Source organism: Ambystoma mexicanum, chromosome 10 (assembly GCF_040938575.1).
Source record: "Ambystoma mexicanum isolate Mex_15411 chromosome 10, UKY_AmexF1_1, whole genome shotgun sequence".
In the NCBI taxonomy this organism is placed as follows: domain Eukaryota; kingdom Metazoa; phylum Chordata; class Amphibia; order Caudata; family Ambystomatidae; genus Ambystoma; species Ambystoma mexicanum.
The window spans coordinates 847,292,291-847,310,757 of NC_090932.1; the positions used below are offsets into that span (position 1 = coordinate 847,292,291).

Sequence of the window (18,467 nt, forward strand, 5' to 3'; positions counted from 1 at the left end):
GAAGACCTCAGAGTTGTCAGTGTTGATTTTGTTTTCTCCCGTATGGCAAACACTGCATGTTCCATGTACAAAACTACTGGACACCCCATAGTTATTGTGTAAGCCTTCTCAATAGCGAATGTAGCTGCAGCAAGTGTCTGCTCACATGGGAAATGTCCCAGCATCACTGCATCCAGTGACCCACTATAATACGCAAGTGGCTTGTGTCCCTGTCACTCCTTCTGTGTCAGTACTACTGTCATTACTTTCCCATCTGAATGTAAAAATAAGTGAACATTTTCTTTGTAATTTGAGTTGTTTACACTGGTGCATGTGCTAGCTTGTGTTTTCTGTGCTTCTTTTAGTGCTTGCAACAATGGCCTAGAAAATGTAGAATAATCGGAAAACCCATGCTCTGCAATAGTTACACAAGCCCAGACCAAAATTGCTGCATCTCTTTCACTCCTTTTGGTCATGGGCCTTGTGTATGGTCTGCCCTCTTTCTGGTGTTATTGTTCTCCCATCTGCTGACACAATCTGCTACCTCATTTTGACAGTATTGCAATTTCTCCCTGTCCACCTTGTATCCTTTGTCTTCTAGCAGAGTCAGTAATGTCCTACACTCCTCTTCTGCCATTCTGCACACCAATAAGTCATCAACATACTGTATCACTGTGCTAGCAACCTGCACATTTCTCAAGTCTATTTCTATTACTCTGTTGAAGATGCTAAGCCCTTCGGAGCACCCCTGAGGCATTCTAGTATGTTCGAACTGTGTCCCGCAGTAAGTAAATGCAGTGAGATACCTGGAGCCTGAGTGTAGTGGAATGGAGAAAAAGGTGTTCTTCAAGTCAACCACTGTAAAATAGCGTGCCTCTGCAGCAACGCTGCAAATAATTGTTGCAGGGTTGCAATGGATACTCTGCCTCAATAATGTCATTCAGAGGGCGTAAATCCTGTATGAAATGCCATGCCCCTCCCTTTGCCTTCTTAATCAGATAGATAGCTGTATTGCAAGGTGATAAGCTCACCTGTATTATGCCTTGCTGCCATAGGACATGCAGTGTCTCGTATATACCCTCATCTGCTTCTCGAGAAAGTGGGTACTGCTTTATTAATGGCAATAGTGCTCCCTCTTTTAACTTGATGTGTTCTGCCCCGGCCCCTTAATTATCCCCACATCATGGGGTACTGTTTTCCACAAAGTCTTGGGCACCTTTTCCAAATCTTCTCACAAATATTGTGCTTTCTTTTTTCTTATATGGGTCATCTGGGGCAGTGCTCTTTCTTTTATGTGTTCTCAGCAAGGTAGGCTCAGTTCAAACACTATCTCTCCTTCTTCGTTGTCTATTGTTGCAAACAACTCTGTGTCACTTACCCCTGTCAATGTCAGTGTGGGGTCAATGCATAATATTGAGGACCATTCCATGTTATTCTCATCAGTGACAACCAGTATAATCATGTATTTTTATACCTCTACTTTCTCCAAGTACAGTAGAGTGTGTATGGCTAAGCTTACTGAGGAGGGACACTGAGCCCTAAATACGTATTTGTTGGACAGCCAGAACATCTTCTCTTCAATCCCTGGCAACCGTTCCAACAACACATGTGCCACGTACACAAACACCTCTTTGTGTGTGGGTATCCCTCTCATTGTGCTGTGTACATAGTATGCCTGCATCATTACTGCCACCCGAGCTGGATGCATCCCGCCATCCCCTTCTCTGAAAATGAAATTGTGGCTTTCAGTTTGCTGAGTAGGTCCCATGTTGATGGGAGTGTATTTTGAATACAGCAAAGGTGCTACAAGGTGCTGCATTCCTCTTGTCAATGGTAAATCCTGAGGAACTTTCAAAATTGTTCCCGAAAAGCCTTGTGTGTCCAAACTTTTATTAGATAATGGAAATCCTTCTTCCTTGATGCATGACATAGTTGATCCAGTATCTAGAAGAAAGGAAAATCCCCTTTGATCAATCTGAACTGCTACCTCTTGTTCCTTCAGTTACTGCAAGAGCAGGACACACTCACACTCTCCGTGGGCAGCCCTATTGAGAAAATGTGTTCGCGGATGATGTAAATGGGTTACCGCCCACCACTGTTACTACAGTGTATTGGGGCATGGTATTCTGCCCCAATATTGTTACTCCTTCTGGGATTTGTGTTTGCACAGGAGCCTGAAGTACGCTCACAGTACCTTGAGTTCCTGCCATTTCCCCACTTTGTACCTGCACTTGTCCCTGGGTAGTAATACCATGTGTTTTTTGTGGGCTGTATCTGTAATTGCTGATGGTGTGGCATGACATGCACCTGTTGAGGAGTCTGTTCCTTGTATGTCTGCTTTGGTTACCCTGCCTGTGCAATGAGTGGGCATGTTAATGGAAAATGTCCAAAATTCACACATGGGAAGCAAAGTTCTCCGAAACGTGGATTAATTCCCCTGTATCCCATTCCCCTTGTACGTGACGTGCACAATGTCCTCTCCCATTCTGATACTTACCCATGTACCCTTTTCCTCCTCCTGCCTGCATGACCCCTGGCTGCTGCACGTTTATAAATGCGGGTTGCTCCTGCAAGCTAGTGGAACAACTACTGGCCCTGTGAGTACTTCTCCTTCCATATATATTTCCGGCAGTTTTCTCTGAACCAATTTGTTTTCTGCTTGGTTGCATTATCAACTGTCTCCTTATCCTTGGCCTGCTTCCTTTTGCAATAGTGTGCACTTGTCGCCTGTATCTCAGGCCACCCCTCTGTCTCAATTCCCACAATATTTTGTAAAGATACCTGCACATCTGTGGGTAGCCACTCGCCCCCTCATGTATTGAAACAGGGGGATTTTTTCGTCCCATGTTTATTTTCCACATTTCTTGTATGGATCGTATGTATTCAGTGGGATCCTCATCAGGTTTCATTTTGTGAGCCAAGATAGAACCCATGTCTGACATGTCTGGATACAGCTCCCTTAGAGCCTTCCAGACATGTGCTCGGTAGTTGTTAAAAGGTGCTCCATCGTGTGTATTAGAGCTTAATTTCTCCCCAGAGTATCTGGCCTTGCTGCGAGGGAGGAGGAAACAGCATGAAGAGGTTTAACTAGAGCGAGAGGCAGGAGGGGGAAGAGGAGGAGCCTCGTGGAGGAAGAGGGGTTAGTTATGAGAATGAAGTTGAATCAGCAAGACGTGTCCTGTCATCCTTTGCATTGTGTACGTGTAGTGATCCTTTCTAACAACTGGCGATGAGAATAAAAGGCACCCGATAAGCCTCCTTCACTCCAGCAGCAAGACGCCATCCTTCCGTGTGGATCACACATCCTTTTCTGCCATCCAGTGTTCTTTGGCCAGTGGGCCGTCCTTTGGCCAGTGGGCCGTCCTTTGGCCTGTGGGCCGTCCTTGCTGCGCACGTCAGCCAGCGTCCTTCAAAGTGCCCGCAGCAGCATCCCAGCAGTCATGGGGACTGCTGAGAAGCCAAGCAGCCTCTCGGATCTGATCGGGACAGACCCGCAGGACGCTGCTGGCACCATTCGCATTGCACCAGCAAGCCCTGCCCACTGCAGTACAAGCACACGAGAACGAAATAAAACAGGCAGTAAGAGCTGCACAGCATCCCCCTGGATGCTCCCCTGAGCGCTGGCACTGTTCACTGAGGCGAGCACAAGCAGCTTCAGGGAAAGGCATATGCTACCAAGATACCCTCCACTGACACTATTTCACACCCAGCAGTTCCACACCCCCACAAGGCAGTAAAATAGGAGCTGGAACCAAAGGCAATGCACAGAAAGCACAAGAGGCATCCAGGACTACTCACACCTGGGCCCAATGCAGTACCGTGGCATACCACAAGCCCAAAACCAGAGGACAAGAATTCCCACGTGCACCCCACCCAATATAGAGGTGTGCAGTCGCTATATTCCGCCTTAGCACCTAATCGCCAGCAACCATGGTATAACAGGCAGGAGGACAAGATGCACCCCTACACACCGCAAGCAGCGTAGCCTTCGTGAGGAAACCTGCCCCATTCAGCCTCCAGCCGCAGACAAAGGACCCAGATGGATGGTATGGGTTGAAGATTTTGCTGGCTTCATTAACGCGGTGGGGTGGGAAAGTCTCCAGTATTAAATGACATCTGCACAAATTTAGCAGGGACGGAGATGAACAGCATCATCAAGACCATCCCCCCTGAAGTCCGGAAACACTTACGAAACACTTGTAGCCACCTGGACTGGAAGCTTCTGATACAGAAAACAGGGATTATGAACGCTATGTGTTCAACCAATGCCACCAGGCCTCTCACGAGACAGTAGAACTAAATTGTCTCTGTCCATTGTCTGCCATGGTATGTAATGCACCTCACCCCTTGCTTTCTGCAAAAGGGGCATTTGTATGCAACCTCTGTGTTTATTAACACATTGTGGTCTCTTGGCTAGCGCTATTCTGGTTTTCCTGCTCCGTTGCCTATTTCCTCAGTCACCGAGTGATTCTTCTCTTTCGTCCTCTTATCGCTCATCTCTTCTCCTTTCCCTTCTCTTGTCTGTCAGACTGTGTGTCTCTATGTTGTCATTCCCATGATCTCTGTCACTGCTGTCTTCCCAGTCCAATAGGGTGTGCCCTTCATCTGCCATATCAGTTTCACTATGGTCCGGGTCTTATCCCCATTTGTCTATCTTAATCTTTATGTGTCCTGATGTCCACCCCTGTTTGTTGGCTACCTTCGCGTGTTCCTTTCCTTTCTCCTCTATTTCTTCTTCCATTGCTTTTTTTCTGCCGCCTTGAACACACTGTCAAGTTGCTGCTGTGCTCTCTTTTTTATGTAATTTCAATATTTCCTCTTCCCTTTCTTGTCATTGCTGACAGTGCTCGTGTCGCCCTCTTCCTTCTTTTTATGTGTTAATTCCTTGTCTTGAGACACTCATTTAGGATTCGTATAGCCTGCGACTGGTTTTAATAACAGGTATTTCATATAGGGAGGGGGCGGTGCAATTCCCTGCTTGTCCTCCTCCTCCTCTTTGCCTTTCCCTGTCTCTTTTTCCTTCTCTTAGTACATTTTCCAAAGCCCTAGAATGTCCTATCTCTTTTTTAAGCTTTGCTCCTTTGTATGTGCCTGTCAAATAGGAATACATACTTTCTATAATGTCTTTATCGAAAGTTCCATCTCCGGGCCACTCTTTATAACACTTGCCCACTGTGCTGTGTATCCACTCAAAATGGTACTTCAATATTTTATCGTGATATTAGGCAATTGCCTACAAATGTGATTAAAACGGAGCATCCATCCAATAGGACGTCATTGTCTCTGCCTTATCCTTTTCTATTGAAATATTATTCTCTCTCTACTTCTTCCTTTCCCTTGTTACTTTAAACCTATTAAACTCTCACTCCCTCTCCAAACAATCCCACTCGCTCAATTTTTACACTTACCACTTTGCTCGATCGCCCTAGTTTCACTCGCTACGGGGCCTTCTCGGCAGGCCCCGCCCTTTCACACCTCGCACTCAATGCTTGCACACAATGGCCTCCTCCACAGGCCTATCTTGTTATATCGTATTAGTACAGAAATGGCCCTCTCTACAGGCCCACCACCTTAACAACAAGGCCCTATGTTAGTACGTTAGAAAAAGCGGTTACTCATCCTCTTGCTCGACCGCATCAATTACTCATGCTATGCGGCATTGCACTATTTACAAGTTATTTCGGCTCTGGCTCTTCTGTTTTGTCCACAGCCACATAAGACAAACATCACAATCACTTTCCACAATACTAAAAAACAAACTGCTGCTACTCGTGAAACATGTGCGCACATATATACCACAAAATAATGTTTACCCAAAGAAAATAAAAATGATGCAACTATTCCAATTGCCTGCACTATGCGCAACTCTTGTCTAACAAGGTCTGCCACTTACTATGCAAACCCCCTGCTCTATTGCAGATGTGCCATTGTCCACCTGCTCCCTATCGGAACGCCAGAACTAACATCTCATACTACTACGGTCATTCGCCCTCTTCACCACTAATGAGGGTGCGTACTATATACCAGAAAAAGTTTCCCTCCCGCCCTTAGTGCTACTCATGCATGGGTACCCGCGTATCCTTTTAGGAAATTCTTCACATCTCTCGACCTTGGAGTCTCCCTTTAAAGGCCTGTACTTCAGTCAGAGTGAAGGCAGCGCCGGACCAGATGGATCTTTGGGAAGTGGCGTCCACAGAGACTCCCCAGTCTCAAGCTCTTAGGACTGGCCAACGGACTACCCATGCCTCGGTCGAACTGCAGAGATATCTCACTGTGGCCTCCAAAAATGTATCGGGGGTCACCTGGTAGAACTCACCGAAAAATTATAAATGTAGTCAAAAAGGAGTGCACTCCATTGCAAGAAGAACACCGTTTTTTTCAGAGCCCCAGACACAAATCTATGAATTCTCTTAGCACCGATGTTGGTGCTGGGAGTGCATTTCACACTGATAGAAATGCAAGCGGGACAGCAGTGTTTCAGACCACTGATGATCCACTTAAAGGAAATATGCATGACATGTTCAGGAAAGATCCTTTCATGCAATGTGTCAACATGCGCATGGGAATGTTTCTGCTCATTTTAAAGCGTGTGTGATTTTAAAATGCACTTTAAAATGCACACATTTCCCACTGGCTTGTGCAATTAAATAAAGGAGATGAAAAAGGGCAAATTAAAATGTTGTCACATCTTCTTTTTTGACGGTGGTGAGATGCATTAGTGCATCTCATCAATTGCTCCAAAAAGTTTCGAGAATCTGCCCCAGAATGTTCAATTGAAATAATAAATGCAGTCCTCTTGTTAGATGATCCGGTATGCCGTTTGTTGGCTTGCGGCTTGCAATCCATCGACTTTCACAGTGTAAATCATAAAAGTCCATTCTGCATTTACTACTTAACAGTCCAACTGTGTATTTCATTAAGTTCAATATTCTCACTATTTTTGTTCATACAATAATTCTCATTAAAGACGGTTGCGTCATATTGAATCCTTTGAGCTTGTTTAAAGAAATCATTAATGTATTTTTCTGGCAATGGTAATATGCCTTTTCTTCAATATGAGTTCATTGTAAAACCCATTCAGTTCGTCATAAAAATAATACTTCACAACCCTTATAGCTTCCAACAAGTCAGTCTTGTTTTTTATTTTCTTGCACTGCATGCAGAGACTTGTAGCCCCTCTGTTACATTGAGAAAATCGAAACTACACGTTCCAGCATGCAATTGGAAGCAAAAACTAGGACCAGCTTGAAGTGACCCGCATGGATCTGGGAAAGTTGGCATCTATCGCTCTGTCCTTGACGCCTTAGAGCTTTGGCCTCTATAGAGGGCGGAGGCCCCTGCCAGGATGCGCAAGGACTCAGCTGGGTTAGGAGGACGATGCCCCACGTTGGAGTATGGCACCCAAGGACTAGGATGGTAGACCGCCATGCAGGGCTCTGGCCAGGACACCTTAGAGCTTTGCCCTCCAAAGAGGCCTAGGGCCCATGGCGGGGCATGCATGACCACTCTGCCACCTCGTGTGCCAAGGCAATCTGGTCTGCAAAGCTGTCCAGAAGGAGAAAAGCGTGCACACTGGTCCTCCTGCACCCCTGAGGGTGCATCCAGGGTGAGTGGAAGTTTCCCCTGGTCTGCACCAGTTCTAAGGCAGCTGCTAGTCATCGGCCAAGGCAGAACGCTGGGCCTAACATTCTTGGCAAATGCTTTCACTTCTAGCATCACAATAATAATGAACCCAGCCGTGCCTTAATCATGGCCCCTGTTCTGAAAACCAACAAAATAGAATTCAGGCGACCGACCTGCTTTGAACACTCTAATCTTTTCAAAGTATACGCTTTTGGCCACAAGGACACTCAGTAAAGAGCATCATGTGTGTTCCGAGAGGCAAGGACTGGACAAGCAGCAGCTGACTTTGTGGCACACTACAAGCTTTTTAGCTGCAGCAACTTTAAAATATACAATTGGAGCTGGAATTACTGTGGCTGCTTGCATCAGACTGGCCCTCCAATGTATCATCATTAAAAGATTTAAAGTGCTCTCATTCCAATTAAAGGGCCCCCAAAGAGTCATGTATTGTTATTTTCTGTCACTACCTCCCGAATGGGGAGTGGGTAATGTGTACGCCTGCTGCCTTCCTTGCATGCGGTGGCCTTTTCTCAGTCTCCCTCTCCGGAATCGAAACCTTATTCCCCTTTACCCTTGGTTACCATGGTAGGCACGGAGAGTATTATCAAATGTTGCCATCAAGGGGACGTGCAATCCACCAACGTTATCTAGAGTCACCAAAGCAGCCGGGCAAGACCAGATTGGTCTGATAAATCCATGCATTCCAGGAGGTCAGCGCACGTCGGCATGTATTAGCTCTGGAATGACCAGTTACCCAAGTAATGGATGGAGCGAACAAAGGAACCAAAACTGATTTAATGAGCCATTCACATTTTTACTGTACTGGCCGTGGGTACTTACATGCGCATGGGTTTATCTTTGACACAAGCATATGCTACTGGCAGGATCAACCAGGTCCCCACCTGTTGGAATGTGGCAACGGAAGAGGGCAGCCTTCACACCCTCGGTGGTCTGCAGGACCTGCACGTCAAAGCGCGCCCAAACGCTTGGGGGTGGGTGCACTGGTCAGCCGCGCCAGTGGCCCAGCCTGCTCTGCCACAAAGGTGTGTGTTGGAGGGAGAAGCTGGGCCCAGGCACAACCTAAAGCCAGAGGGGAATTGCGGATAGCCACCACCGGCGTGGACAGAGGTTCCGAACTGCTTGGGAAATATGCTCGGTAGAGAAGGGGCAATGACATGGCTTACGGGGCCTATATCACCACATGGTGCCAGGCCTAGCATCATGAAACAAAATGTCATGCCACGCGGAACACCCCAGAATAAATCAATTAATATTAAACAGACTTAAAATGAACGGCTGAGGGGAAAGCAAAATCAGAACATCGCTAGAAACATGTAATCAATACAACACATTTTATTAATGTCACATAGATAAAAACATATTAAATCTCGAAATTCCACCCGTAATTCATGTTGGGCTTTCATAATGAAAAAGGTAAAGTGCAAATAGATTCCTTATAAAGACCCAATGTGTGGTCAAAGACACGTGCCAGTGTGGCAAACCTCCTGCCAAGTGAAGGGGATCACGTGAACGGAGGCTGTCACTCATGACACTGCCAGGAGTTAAAGTACACAATCAAACATGAATTGTATGTAATCGCTTGGTATAGCAACTAATACAAAATTTAAAGTTGTCAAGTCTGAGGGCAATTCATAATGCCAAACATCACTAAAAGAGCATAGAGACTAAACATCATATCAAATGAAGTGCATGAAGTCAACTACAAATTTAAGGGACAACCGTGGTAAATACCAATATTGTCAACCTAGTACATCTTTAAATTGGTAGTTTCGACAAATTAATGCCTCTAGTCGAAAACCGGCTGATGCACGTCTTCTTCAGGACGCAGCACTCAAAATAGATTGGATGCCACGAAGTTCAACTCAGTAATAGCCGATGCTGATTATTCATGGGTCATTCTAAGGTGAATATTATTCTTAGATTGTTAAGCCAATTGATATTAAAACCCACAGTTTTCATATTCTCAAACCAAATGTGGGACCTCGTCATATGATTACTTCAAATGTCGGGTCAAGGCCACAGCACACAGACATGAATTAGTAGGCTTGTCAATAAAAACCAAGCAGGTCCCAATCTCTCATGAACAAACGCCCCAATCAGTAGTAAGCTGCATGAGGATTAAATTGTGCGGTTCAATTCATGGAACGTGGCCCATCTCGGTATGCAACATCGTGCATGAAGGTCATGTACTGGAGTGGCAAAGAAAGACGCTGAGCATCGATACGCAGATCGGGAGATAAAAACGGGAAAAGGCCTAGCATCAACTGACCCTGTCCTCTCTGATCTGACCACGTGTGGACTGGTAGGGTGCCCCCGTCAGACCGGCTCTGCTGGGACAAACCGTGGGGAACAGACCTTGTTCTGACTTGGTGGACGGTATTGTGGTTTTTCTACAGAGCCCAGGCGGGGCCGTGAGAACTAAGTGGAAAGCAGACAGGACCCTTACACACTCTCTACAATAATCCAGAGGAAGGTGACTAAGCTTTCTTGTAATCTGTGTTCCATGGGTAACAGAGTGGGAGAGGTCTAGGCAAACGTGCCAAACCTCCATATTGATCCATTTGGAGAAAACCTTTGAATTGGCTCCCATCGGGACTTTCATAGCAGGCCAGCTATCTGCTCCTTGCATTCATTCCAATTGCCAACTACCTTATGGCTGGGCTCAGAGCACAGCCATCTGGTAGAGCAGTGCATTCCAATCGGCCTGGGTGGGAAGGCACTCTCGCCTCCTGGCAGAGGCTGGACAATCCCCCAGTGCTCTCAGGGAGGCTACAAACAGGAGGATGGCCCCAAAAAGATAGGCCTCTTGGAAGAGCACCAAAGACTTTGTGAAGGCCGGCTCTGCTGGTATATGATGAGGAACAGCCATTGGCCCTGTTGGTGGGGGTAAGGGTGTTTTGGCACAGAGCCCGGATGGGACAGTGAGCAAGTGGAGTGCAGACAGGACCCATAGAGTACAGTAATCTGGGGGAAGGTGATTAAGCTTTCTTGTAATCTGTGTACCCCGGTTGAGAGATGTGGAGGTCTGGGGAAAAGTGTCCAGCCCCCTTATAGACCCAACTGGAGGAAAAGTTCAAAGTTCAAGCTCCCATCCAGACTTCCAGAGCAGTCCGGCCTCCTGGTCCTTGCATTCATTCCTATGGCCAACGCCAGATGGCCTGCTCTGAGAGCGGCCATCTGGTATTGCCATGCGTACAAATGGGCCTGGGTGTAAAGGGCTCGTTGGGAAGGGCCCCTGGCAAATGTCCAGCAGGCCCTTGAAGCACACACAGACCTCAGCTAAGCAGTGGGGCAACCCACTTACATGCGAGGAAGGGGTCCAGCGGCGGTTGCAGCACTCCTGCCGTCCTCGAGTTTAGGCTGGGCCACGTTAGAGGTTTCCCTCCAGGGATGGATGGCGGCCCCACCAAGGTTCCCCCGAGGCCACTGCTGGACAGGGGATGGCCCACCCACATGCAAGGCAGGTGCCTATGGATGGGGGCAGCACCCCTGGCCATCCTGGTGCTCTGGCTGTTGCACGCTAGAGATTTTCTCTCCAGGGAGGGAAGGGGTCCCCACCGGGACCACCACTGGGCAGGGGGACAGTCTACCCACATGGGAGGCAGGTGCGCAAGGTCAGGGACAGCACCCCCGGCAGTCCTGGAGCTCTGGCAGTGCGCATTAGAGCTTTTCCCTCTGGGGAGGGCCAGGGCACGGTGAGAATTCCACTGGGCAGCATGGCAGCTGACCCGCTTGGGATGCAGGCACCCAAAGGCGGGGGCAGACCCACTGGCCGCCCTGGAGTTCAGGTCGGGGAGCAATAGAGTTTTTCCCTACAGGCAAGGACTGTGACTATGCATGGGTGCCTTAGGGCCGCTGCTGAACAGTGTGGCAATCGAGGCAGGCACCAAAGGGCGGGACAACACCCCTGGCTGTCCTGGAGCACGACCCTGTGAGTGGTAGAGCTTTTACCTTTAGGGAGGGACGGGTGCCCCGCCGGGGCATGCCTGGGGAATGCCGCTGGGTTGGCCTCCTGAGTGGTAGGCTGGTGCCCAAGGGCCGGGGCTGCACCCCCGGCCATCTGGGGCTCTTGCCTCAATGCCTTAGACATAGTTTCCAATTTTCCAAGTTCCATGCAGGTCTCTTCTTGCCACTCCTGTTTGGTTTTTTTCGCACTGCATGCTGAGACTTGTAGCCCCCACCCTTACAATGGGAAAAAACGAAACTAAAAGCTCTGGAATTCAATTGCAAGAAAAAAACGGAACGATTCGAAGAGACCCAAATGGAACTGGGAATGTAGGCAGCTATGCAACCTCTTTCCATAAGTGCATGCATTGTCTCCCAGCCCAACGTCCTGGGTTCCAAAATGAATGAGCTTTAATAGCATTGTATGGTAATGGTAACCCGTGGGAAAATGAATGTTGGCATCATCTGGGTCATTGCTGGAAAACTCTGTGAGAGGTGCCTCGTGGGGGGCAGGGAGTTATCTGTGTTTTTCCCGAAATATGCCCCGATCTCTGACGTGCTTGTGTGATCCGAGTTTCTGGGACTTTTCCGGAAGGTTTCTTGGGTGGTCCCTGGCATTGTGAATGCAAGGCTACCACTCACGCCACCAGACAGGAAATTGGCCTCAGGTTTTCTATGCAACATAGATAAAGGAAGGTTAAGTATTGTGCTGAAATGTCATTTGAGAAATCAAAGTGGACGATCTGAAAAGGTCCGTTGTCGCTGTGTTCGAGTCATTGGCTTTGTGGTGTGAAGAAAAACAGCCAGATAAGAAAGAAAAGGGGAGCAAAGAGCTGTGGCAAGCAGATGTACATGGAAAACGGTTCTGTGTTGATAAGACGCTAAAAACATGGCAGAGGGAAATTGTTATCCCTCTAATGCTCTGCTTGATCTACAAGACAACTGAAGCAGCCAGACCCAGAGTGAAAAAATTGAGAATGCTGGCAAGAGCTGATGTAAAGAATGATGTTGAGTGTGAGAGGAACAAGTGAACAGAGAGAAAATGTCTGAGGAGGAATAAGTGGGGATAGTGTACTGCAGCACAAGAAGCACTGAGACTGAAGAAAATCACTACTAGTAGCACACTGGGAGTTGGGATTCCAACACTCTGCATTGGAGTGGAAGGAGCACTGATGCACAAAAGGAAAGCTCCAGAGAAATGTATGTTTGGAGTTGGAGTCTGGTCACTCCTCAATGTGGTGCACAAGGGACACACAAGAGAGTAAGAAAGGAGGTTGTATTGTAGGCAAATCAAGATGCACTGACAGGCATCAAAAGAAACAAAGTAAACAGTTTTTTGGGAGTTGTAGTCCAATCGCTAATCACTTCCCAATGTGGTAAGGCCATGAGAATGGGTACGCAAACTAACGAGAGTTATTTATTATACGTTGTGAGTCTAACACTTCACAAGGCAAAACATCTGGTGTTGAGTGGACTCACGAGAACCAAATTGAAGTGTTTACTTGGAGTTGGTGTCCGGTCGCATCCCAATGAGGCTCAAAATGAATAGTGGAAGAAAATGTGAGCCTATGAGCTGGGAGTTGAATTCCTGCACTCCCCAATGTAGCAAAAGATGCGAAGAGAGAACGATTTGTGGATCTAAAACTTCACATGGTAAAGTGTGGGCCATTGACAAGCTCCAAGAGAAGCAAACTGGTTTGTCTTTTGGAAATGGAAGGCCTGCTCCTCCTTCCACACCCTCACCCCTTCCCCAACATGGCCCAAGAGGTGTTGAGAGAGAAAAAGCAAATCAGAGAGAAGGTTATACTGTTGGTGGTGGTGGTTCTAGAATCAAAGGGTGTTGCACTGGGAGGCCTGAGGAGAACCATTGTGAACTAGCCTATGGTAAATCTTATCTAAAAGAGAAGGGCATACAAGACAATTTATCCTGAGATAGGTAAACAAGGAATGCAGAAGAAGCTAGAACTGTGAGAAATAAAATAATGATTACCAGCCGTAGCAAGGGCCAACTGAGGGAAAGAGTCCAGCAAGAAAGATGGAGAACTAGCGTCTTAAGAAGGAAATGCCCCTACTCTTATTATACCCTGAGAAAAATACACGTTTTCATCTATTGGATTTTTGTCTTTGTGTTGGTGGTGATCCACCACAACTTCATTTATGATCATCTTTTCATTTTCTGGTAGCCCCATCTTTTAATCTCCAACCTTTGTGGAAAAATTATTTTAGTTACCATTCTATCAATTCTTCTTTTCATTTCAAACACACCTATTTACATGTCATTTGACAATACCCATTGATTGCTTCTTTCAGTATTAATTCCACCTTGTTCGAACCCTGTTCTGCCCCTTCTGACTTTCAGAGGGAAGGATTCCTCTATCCCTTTAAGAGCACTTTGTGGTTGACTGGGTTTCACCAAGTAGCAGTGCAGAGGTAGGGGAGCCCCTTTAACTGGCCTTTGAAGCATTTCACAAATGGTTTGGCTTATAATGTCAGGGAAATGGTCTTCTAGTGAAAGGGGCACGTTTGTTTTACTGTTGTGGTATTTCTAGGAATACTGTATGTGTAAATACCTCCTGATTATGAAGTGATATTCCTAATATTAACTCCTCCAGTTCAGAAGGTGGATGGAAACATTGTCAAAACTCCCCTGAACCTTTTAAACATTGTGTTCCTGTAGTGAAGTGAAATGCAGGCACTTCCCTTCCATGCAGGGAATACAATGTGCATCGGGACTTCCAGTGAGGGTAATGTAGATAAGGGTTACAGAATTGCCCTTTTCTAGATTACTAAAAACTGGAAAGTAAGTTTATGATTTGTTTATCCAGTATTGGATGTCCAGTGCATACTTGAAGCTCAACAACTCAAAGACAGAATTCCTACTCCTCACCAGCAACACCGAACACCCAGACACACAGACCTGACTGTTAGAAGTCTAGGCCCATGGATGACGGAAACAGAGGACACGGACAACCGTCTTGATGTAATCTATACATTAATCTTACTGGTACCTCTTCCTCCCTGAGGCTCCTCCTATTCTTCCCTTTACAACTTTGCCCCCTTAACCCTTACATGTAAAGGCACTTGCCTCACAACACTGACTATCAACCATGAACCCTGAGAGCTTCACACCTGTTAAGATGGATTTCTGAACTCTGTCCTGGAGGGGCAGAGGTTCAGCAGGCCAGCCCAGTTTCTTGGAACAGGGTAACCTCTGGACAAGCCAGACCAATCAGGGTAGCGATGGCGGCGGTCAAGACTAGGTCTCAAGAGTGGTGAGGGTGACTGCAAGCCAGCAATGAGCATACAAAGCAAGGACGCTTACAAATTACTCCAGACAGGTGTTATATTAAAATGTAGATACATTTATTACAAGGCCTTTGTAACATCGACCATAGTAAAGAATCACGGTAAAACTCCAATAAACCAACACATCACAAGCAATACAATATATATAAAAGACCAAGGGGTCTAAAGAGTTAGAAGCATGAAATATGCAGACCACCTAGATGGGGAGGAAAGCAGGCAGTGCAAGTAATCGTTAGACCCAGTTCGACATCAGAGGCCACCTAACTAGAAGGAAGTCCGAGCCCTACGAAGAGTGGAGCCTTGTGCTCAAAAGTACCTGCATATGCGGGTGCCAACGGGCAAAGGGGAGTCTCTTGAGGGAACTCAGGCAATTCAGAGAGGTGAACAAAACGATGATGTGCGGCCTCCACTTGTGGGCAGAAGCAGGGCGCGAGTGCGGAAAAGGGTTGCTGTTTACGATAGCGATGGAAAGCCACAGGCTCCTGCGGAGGGCGACCGGTTAGGGTATTGACTACTCACCAGTCCCCAATGCAGGCAGACCCAGGCTTCTACGGTTCCGTTTCGGTACTGGCAGGTTCAGATGCGATCAGCAGGATGTCTCGACACTGTGTAGATTCCTCAACAGCAGGAGTCAGGGTCGAGGTGTCCCAAATGCGACAAACATGCGCAGAATTGTTACCACAGCAGGGCAACTCGGCAACCGCATGTATTCCGGTCCCAAAGCACACGTCTCACTTCACCTGGGAACGCCAAGTGTACGCCAAGTGTACGAATCGTGTGAGAATGCCGAGGACTCGTAATTTAGCAGCAGCCAGACGGCGGTGATGGAGCAAGGTTCCTGTGTAGGCTGGTCAGTCCACTGGATGGCCCAGGGACGCTTCCGAAGGTTTACGTACAGGATTTGGTGAAGATGCCGAGAATAGTTGTTCCCATTATTCTAAAGGGTCGAAGCGCCTTTGCAGACCTTCTCGTTCGATCAGAGGCCGAGTGTTCTCGCATGACGACAGCAGTGCAGGGTGCCAAACCTTCAGCGGGTCACCAGTGATTTCTCGACTCAGCTTCTTAGTTGCAGGATACTTGGCTCCTTATCCTTTGTTCATGAGAACTCAGGAGATTGACCTGGTAGTGGGGTTTTCAGCCTCCTCTTATCCAGAGTTCCCTTTGCGCCAAAACGGATAGGGCCCAATGGGAGATCCGCTCACAAACACTCACACCATACGTGGACCTATCACGGACTACAATGGTCCCAGGCATTCAGGACACTCTATACTCTCTGGCACCCAGGATGTGTATTGGGAACAGACATCCCAGCCCACATCCTGGAGGCACACACAAGGCATGCAGAAGCCCACGAAAGTGTTGTGTTTCGCGGGAAAGTGCATGACCAAATAAGGACTGCCCCGGGTCGGCTCGACCTGGGGGAAGGTGAAGGGGCAAGACGGTCAGCGGACAGGACAAAGAACCTCGTGGCATGGCCATTTTGGAGGCCAGGCCACCCATTTGGGCCAAATGCAGGATGCGCGGTTAACATGGCAATAAGGGGTTCAAAACCCAAAGAAGCGATAGCTGCCACCAGTCCCGTCCGTGACACACTTGCACATTTCATGATGAGTCCAGCGAGAGTTTCTAGAGCCATTGGAATGACTAGAGACCCAAGAGCGCGGTAATGTAAGTTACGGTGCACTCTTGTTTCATGTTGCTCAAAAGCTGCAACATGAGGAAAGGACTAAAGGAAACAAAGTCTCCCGGTACTGACTGTCTTAAGGGCATGTCCCGTAAGAATGGAGCGAAAGCCCAGAGGAGTGCGGCGGAAGGCTGCGCTTCTCTGGTAAAGTCTAGATCACGGTGTAAAACAACAGCAAAAAGTTTGGGGATTGCCACATGGAAGGAAAGTTACCTACAATTATGAAATCTTTCCTAACAACACCCAAGCTCACCTCCTGCGCCAAGTCACTTGCTTCCACATCAACAAACACCTCTCCTTCAAGACACACAAAACTAAGAAAACTCAGACAGCTTGGTATCAGCTCTCCCTCCTGTGGAAAGTCAATCCCTTCCTCCCTCCGGACAGCTTTAGATCCACCATTCAAGCACTGGTCCTTTCCCACGTGGATGGGGGCAATGCCCTTCTCCCTCCCTTGTGCCCCTGAGAAGTGTCCAACACGCGGCTGCACGTCTCATCAAGGGTCTACGCAGATATGACCACATCACCCCGGCCCTCATCAACCTTCACTGGCTCCCACAGCAGGCAAGATTCATCTTCAAGTCTTGCTGCCTCATTTATAAGGCAGTTGCCTTCAAGTCACCCGGCTACCTCGCAGAGAAAATCAGCATCCCTGGCAGACAGCGCACCAGCAGAAGCCAGGACATGTGCAGACTTGAAATCTGCTGCTGCAAAAAGCAAAGGACCAGAAACAAGCCTTCTCTACCTACGCCCTAAGACTATGGAACATCCTCCCTGTCAGCATCAGACTCACACCCACGCTCCTACAATTCAGAAAGTAACTCACGACCCCCGTCTTCTAGGAGTCTGTCCTCCTCAACACTCAGGCCATCACGTCACCAACCCGCACCACCAGATTCGCTGGACGCCGCCTGCCCGTTCCTCCCTGCCACCCTGTACAGCTGTACCCCTCCTCTGTGTCCCTCTGTATACTACCCGCCGCTGTATATGTGTTCTGTTGTTACCTCTGAAAAGCGCTCCTTAATGCATGTCTACCTCTGTAAAGCACTCCGCTGTGTATCTGTATTGTTGTATACCTCTGTAAAGTACTCCACGCTCAATAAATACCATAATAATCATATGATCTGCTACTGTACACAAACCATTCTTAAAACAAGGGTGAAAATGCACTACAAGAAATTATGAGAGTGTTTAAAATTGATGTATACAGTATTTCTGGATTTTATGAATTATAACTATAGTTACTGCATGCGTCTTTCAAAAAGTCTGCTGACCTCAAAATGAGGGCCAGAATGTCTCCCCCTTGGGGAGCAGAATTTCATTTCGCAACGTTTGGTATGCTTCTTTCTTGCTTACAGTACATTCTTTACGGGCTATCCTTACTGTTTAATAACTTCGTCCTTCATTTGGACAACTTTAACTAAGTGTGCAAGAGACGTTTATCAAAAGTGTTTAGGAAGTTTCTGTTTGGGATTTTGTCCAGCATAAATGATGATGTTGTTTTAAAGATCAAATAGAAATCATGTATTGGGAATGTTCTGGAGGTTTTGCTTCACAGTGTGGGGCAATAAGTCCAAAGTAAAAAGTCTCCTGTTAAATTTTAGATTTAAATGGCAGGAGGATTTATGAGTTTGCAGTATTACTGATTAGCACGTTATCAAATTCCATGTATGTGAGCTTTGACCTGCCTTTCAATCTTGCAGATGCAGAGAATTAAATGTCAGCAAAAATCACTTCACCTCCTTCAACCAACTGCCAAAGATGCCGCAAATCCAGCACCTTTCACTGGCTGAAAATAACATTGAAACTCTCAGTGGAATTTCAGCCTTGAGGAACACAGGCCTGGAATCCCTCATATTGAAGACCAATCCATGCGAGTTCCAAGAAGACTACAGATTGCAGTAAGTCC

At 47.2% G+C, this 18,467-nt stretch overlaps 1 protein-coding gene across 1 annotated transcript in view; it reads left to right on the forward strand.

The window, feature by feature from the left end:
- Positions 1-18,467, forward strand: part of LOC138491790 (leucine-rich repeat-containing protein 46-like) — a 383,144-nt gene that overhangs the window by 310,731 nt on the left and 53,946 nt on the right. The window contains exon 6 of the mRNA XM_069618498.1: positions 18,262-18,459. Coding sequence (XP_069474599.1) covers positions 18,262-18,459 — 198 coding nt within the window. The remainder of the gene's footprint in view (positions 1-18,261; positions 18,460-18,467) is intronic.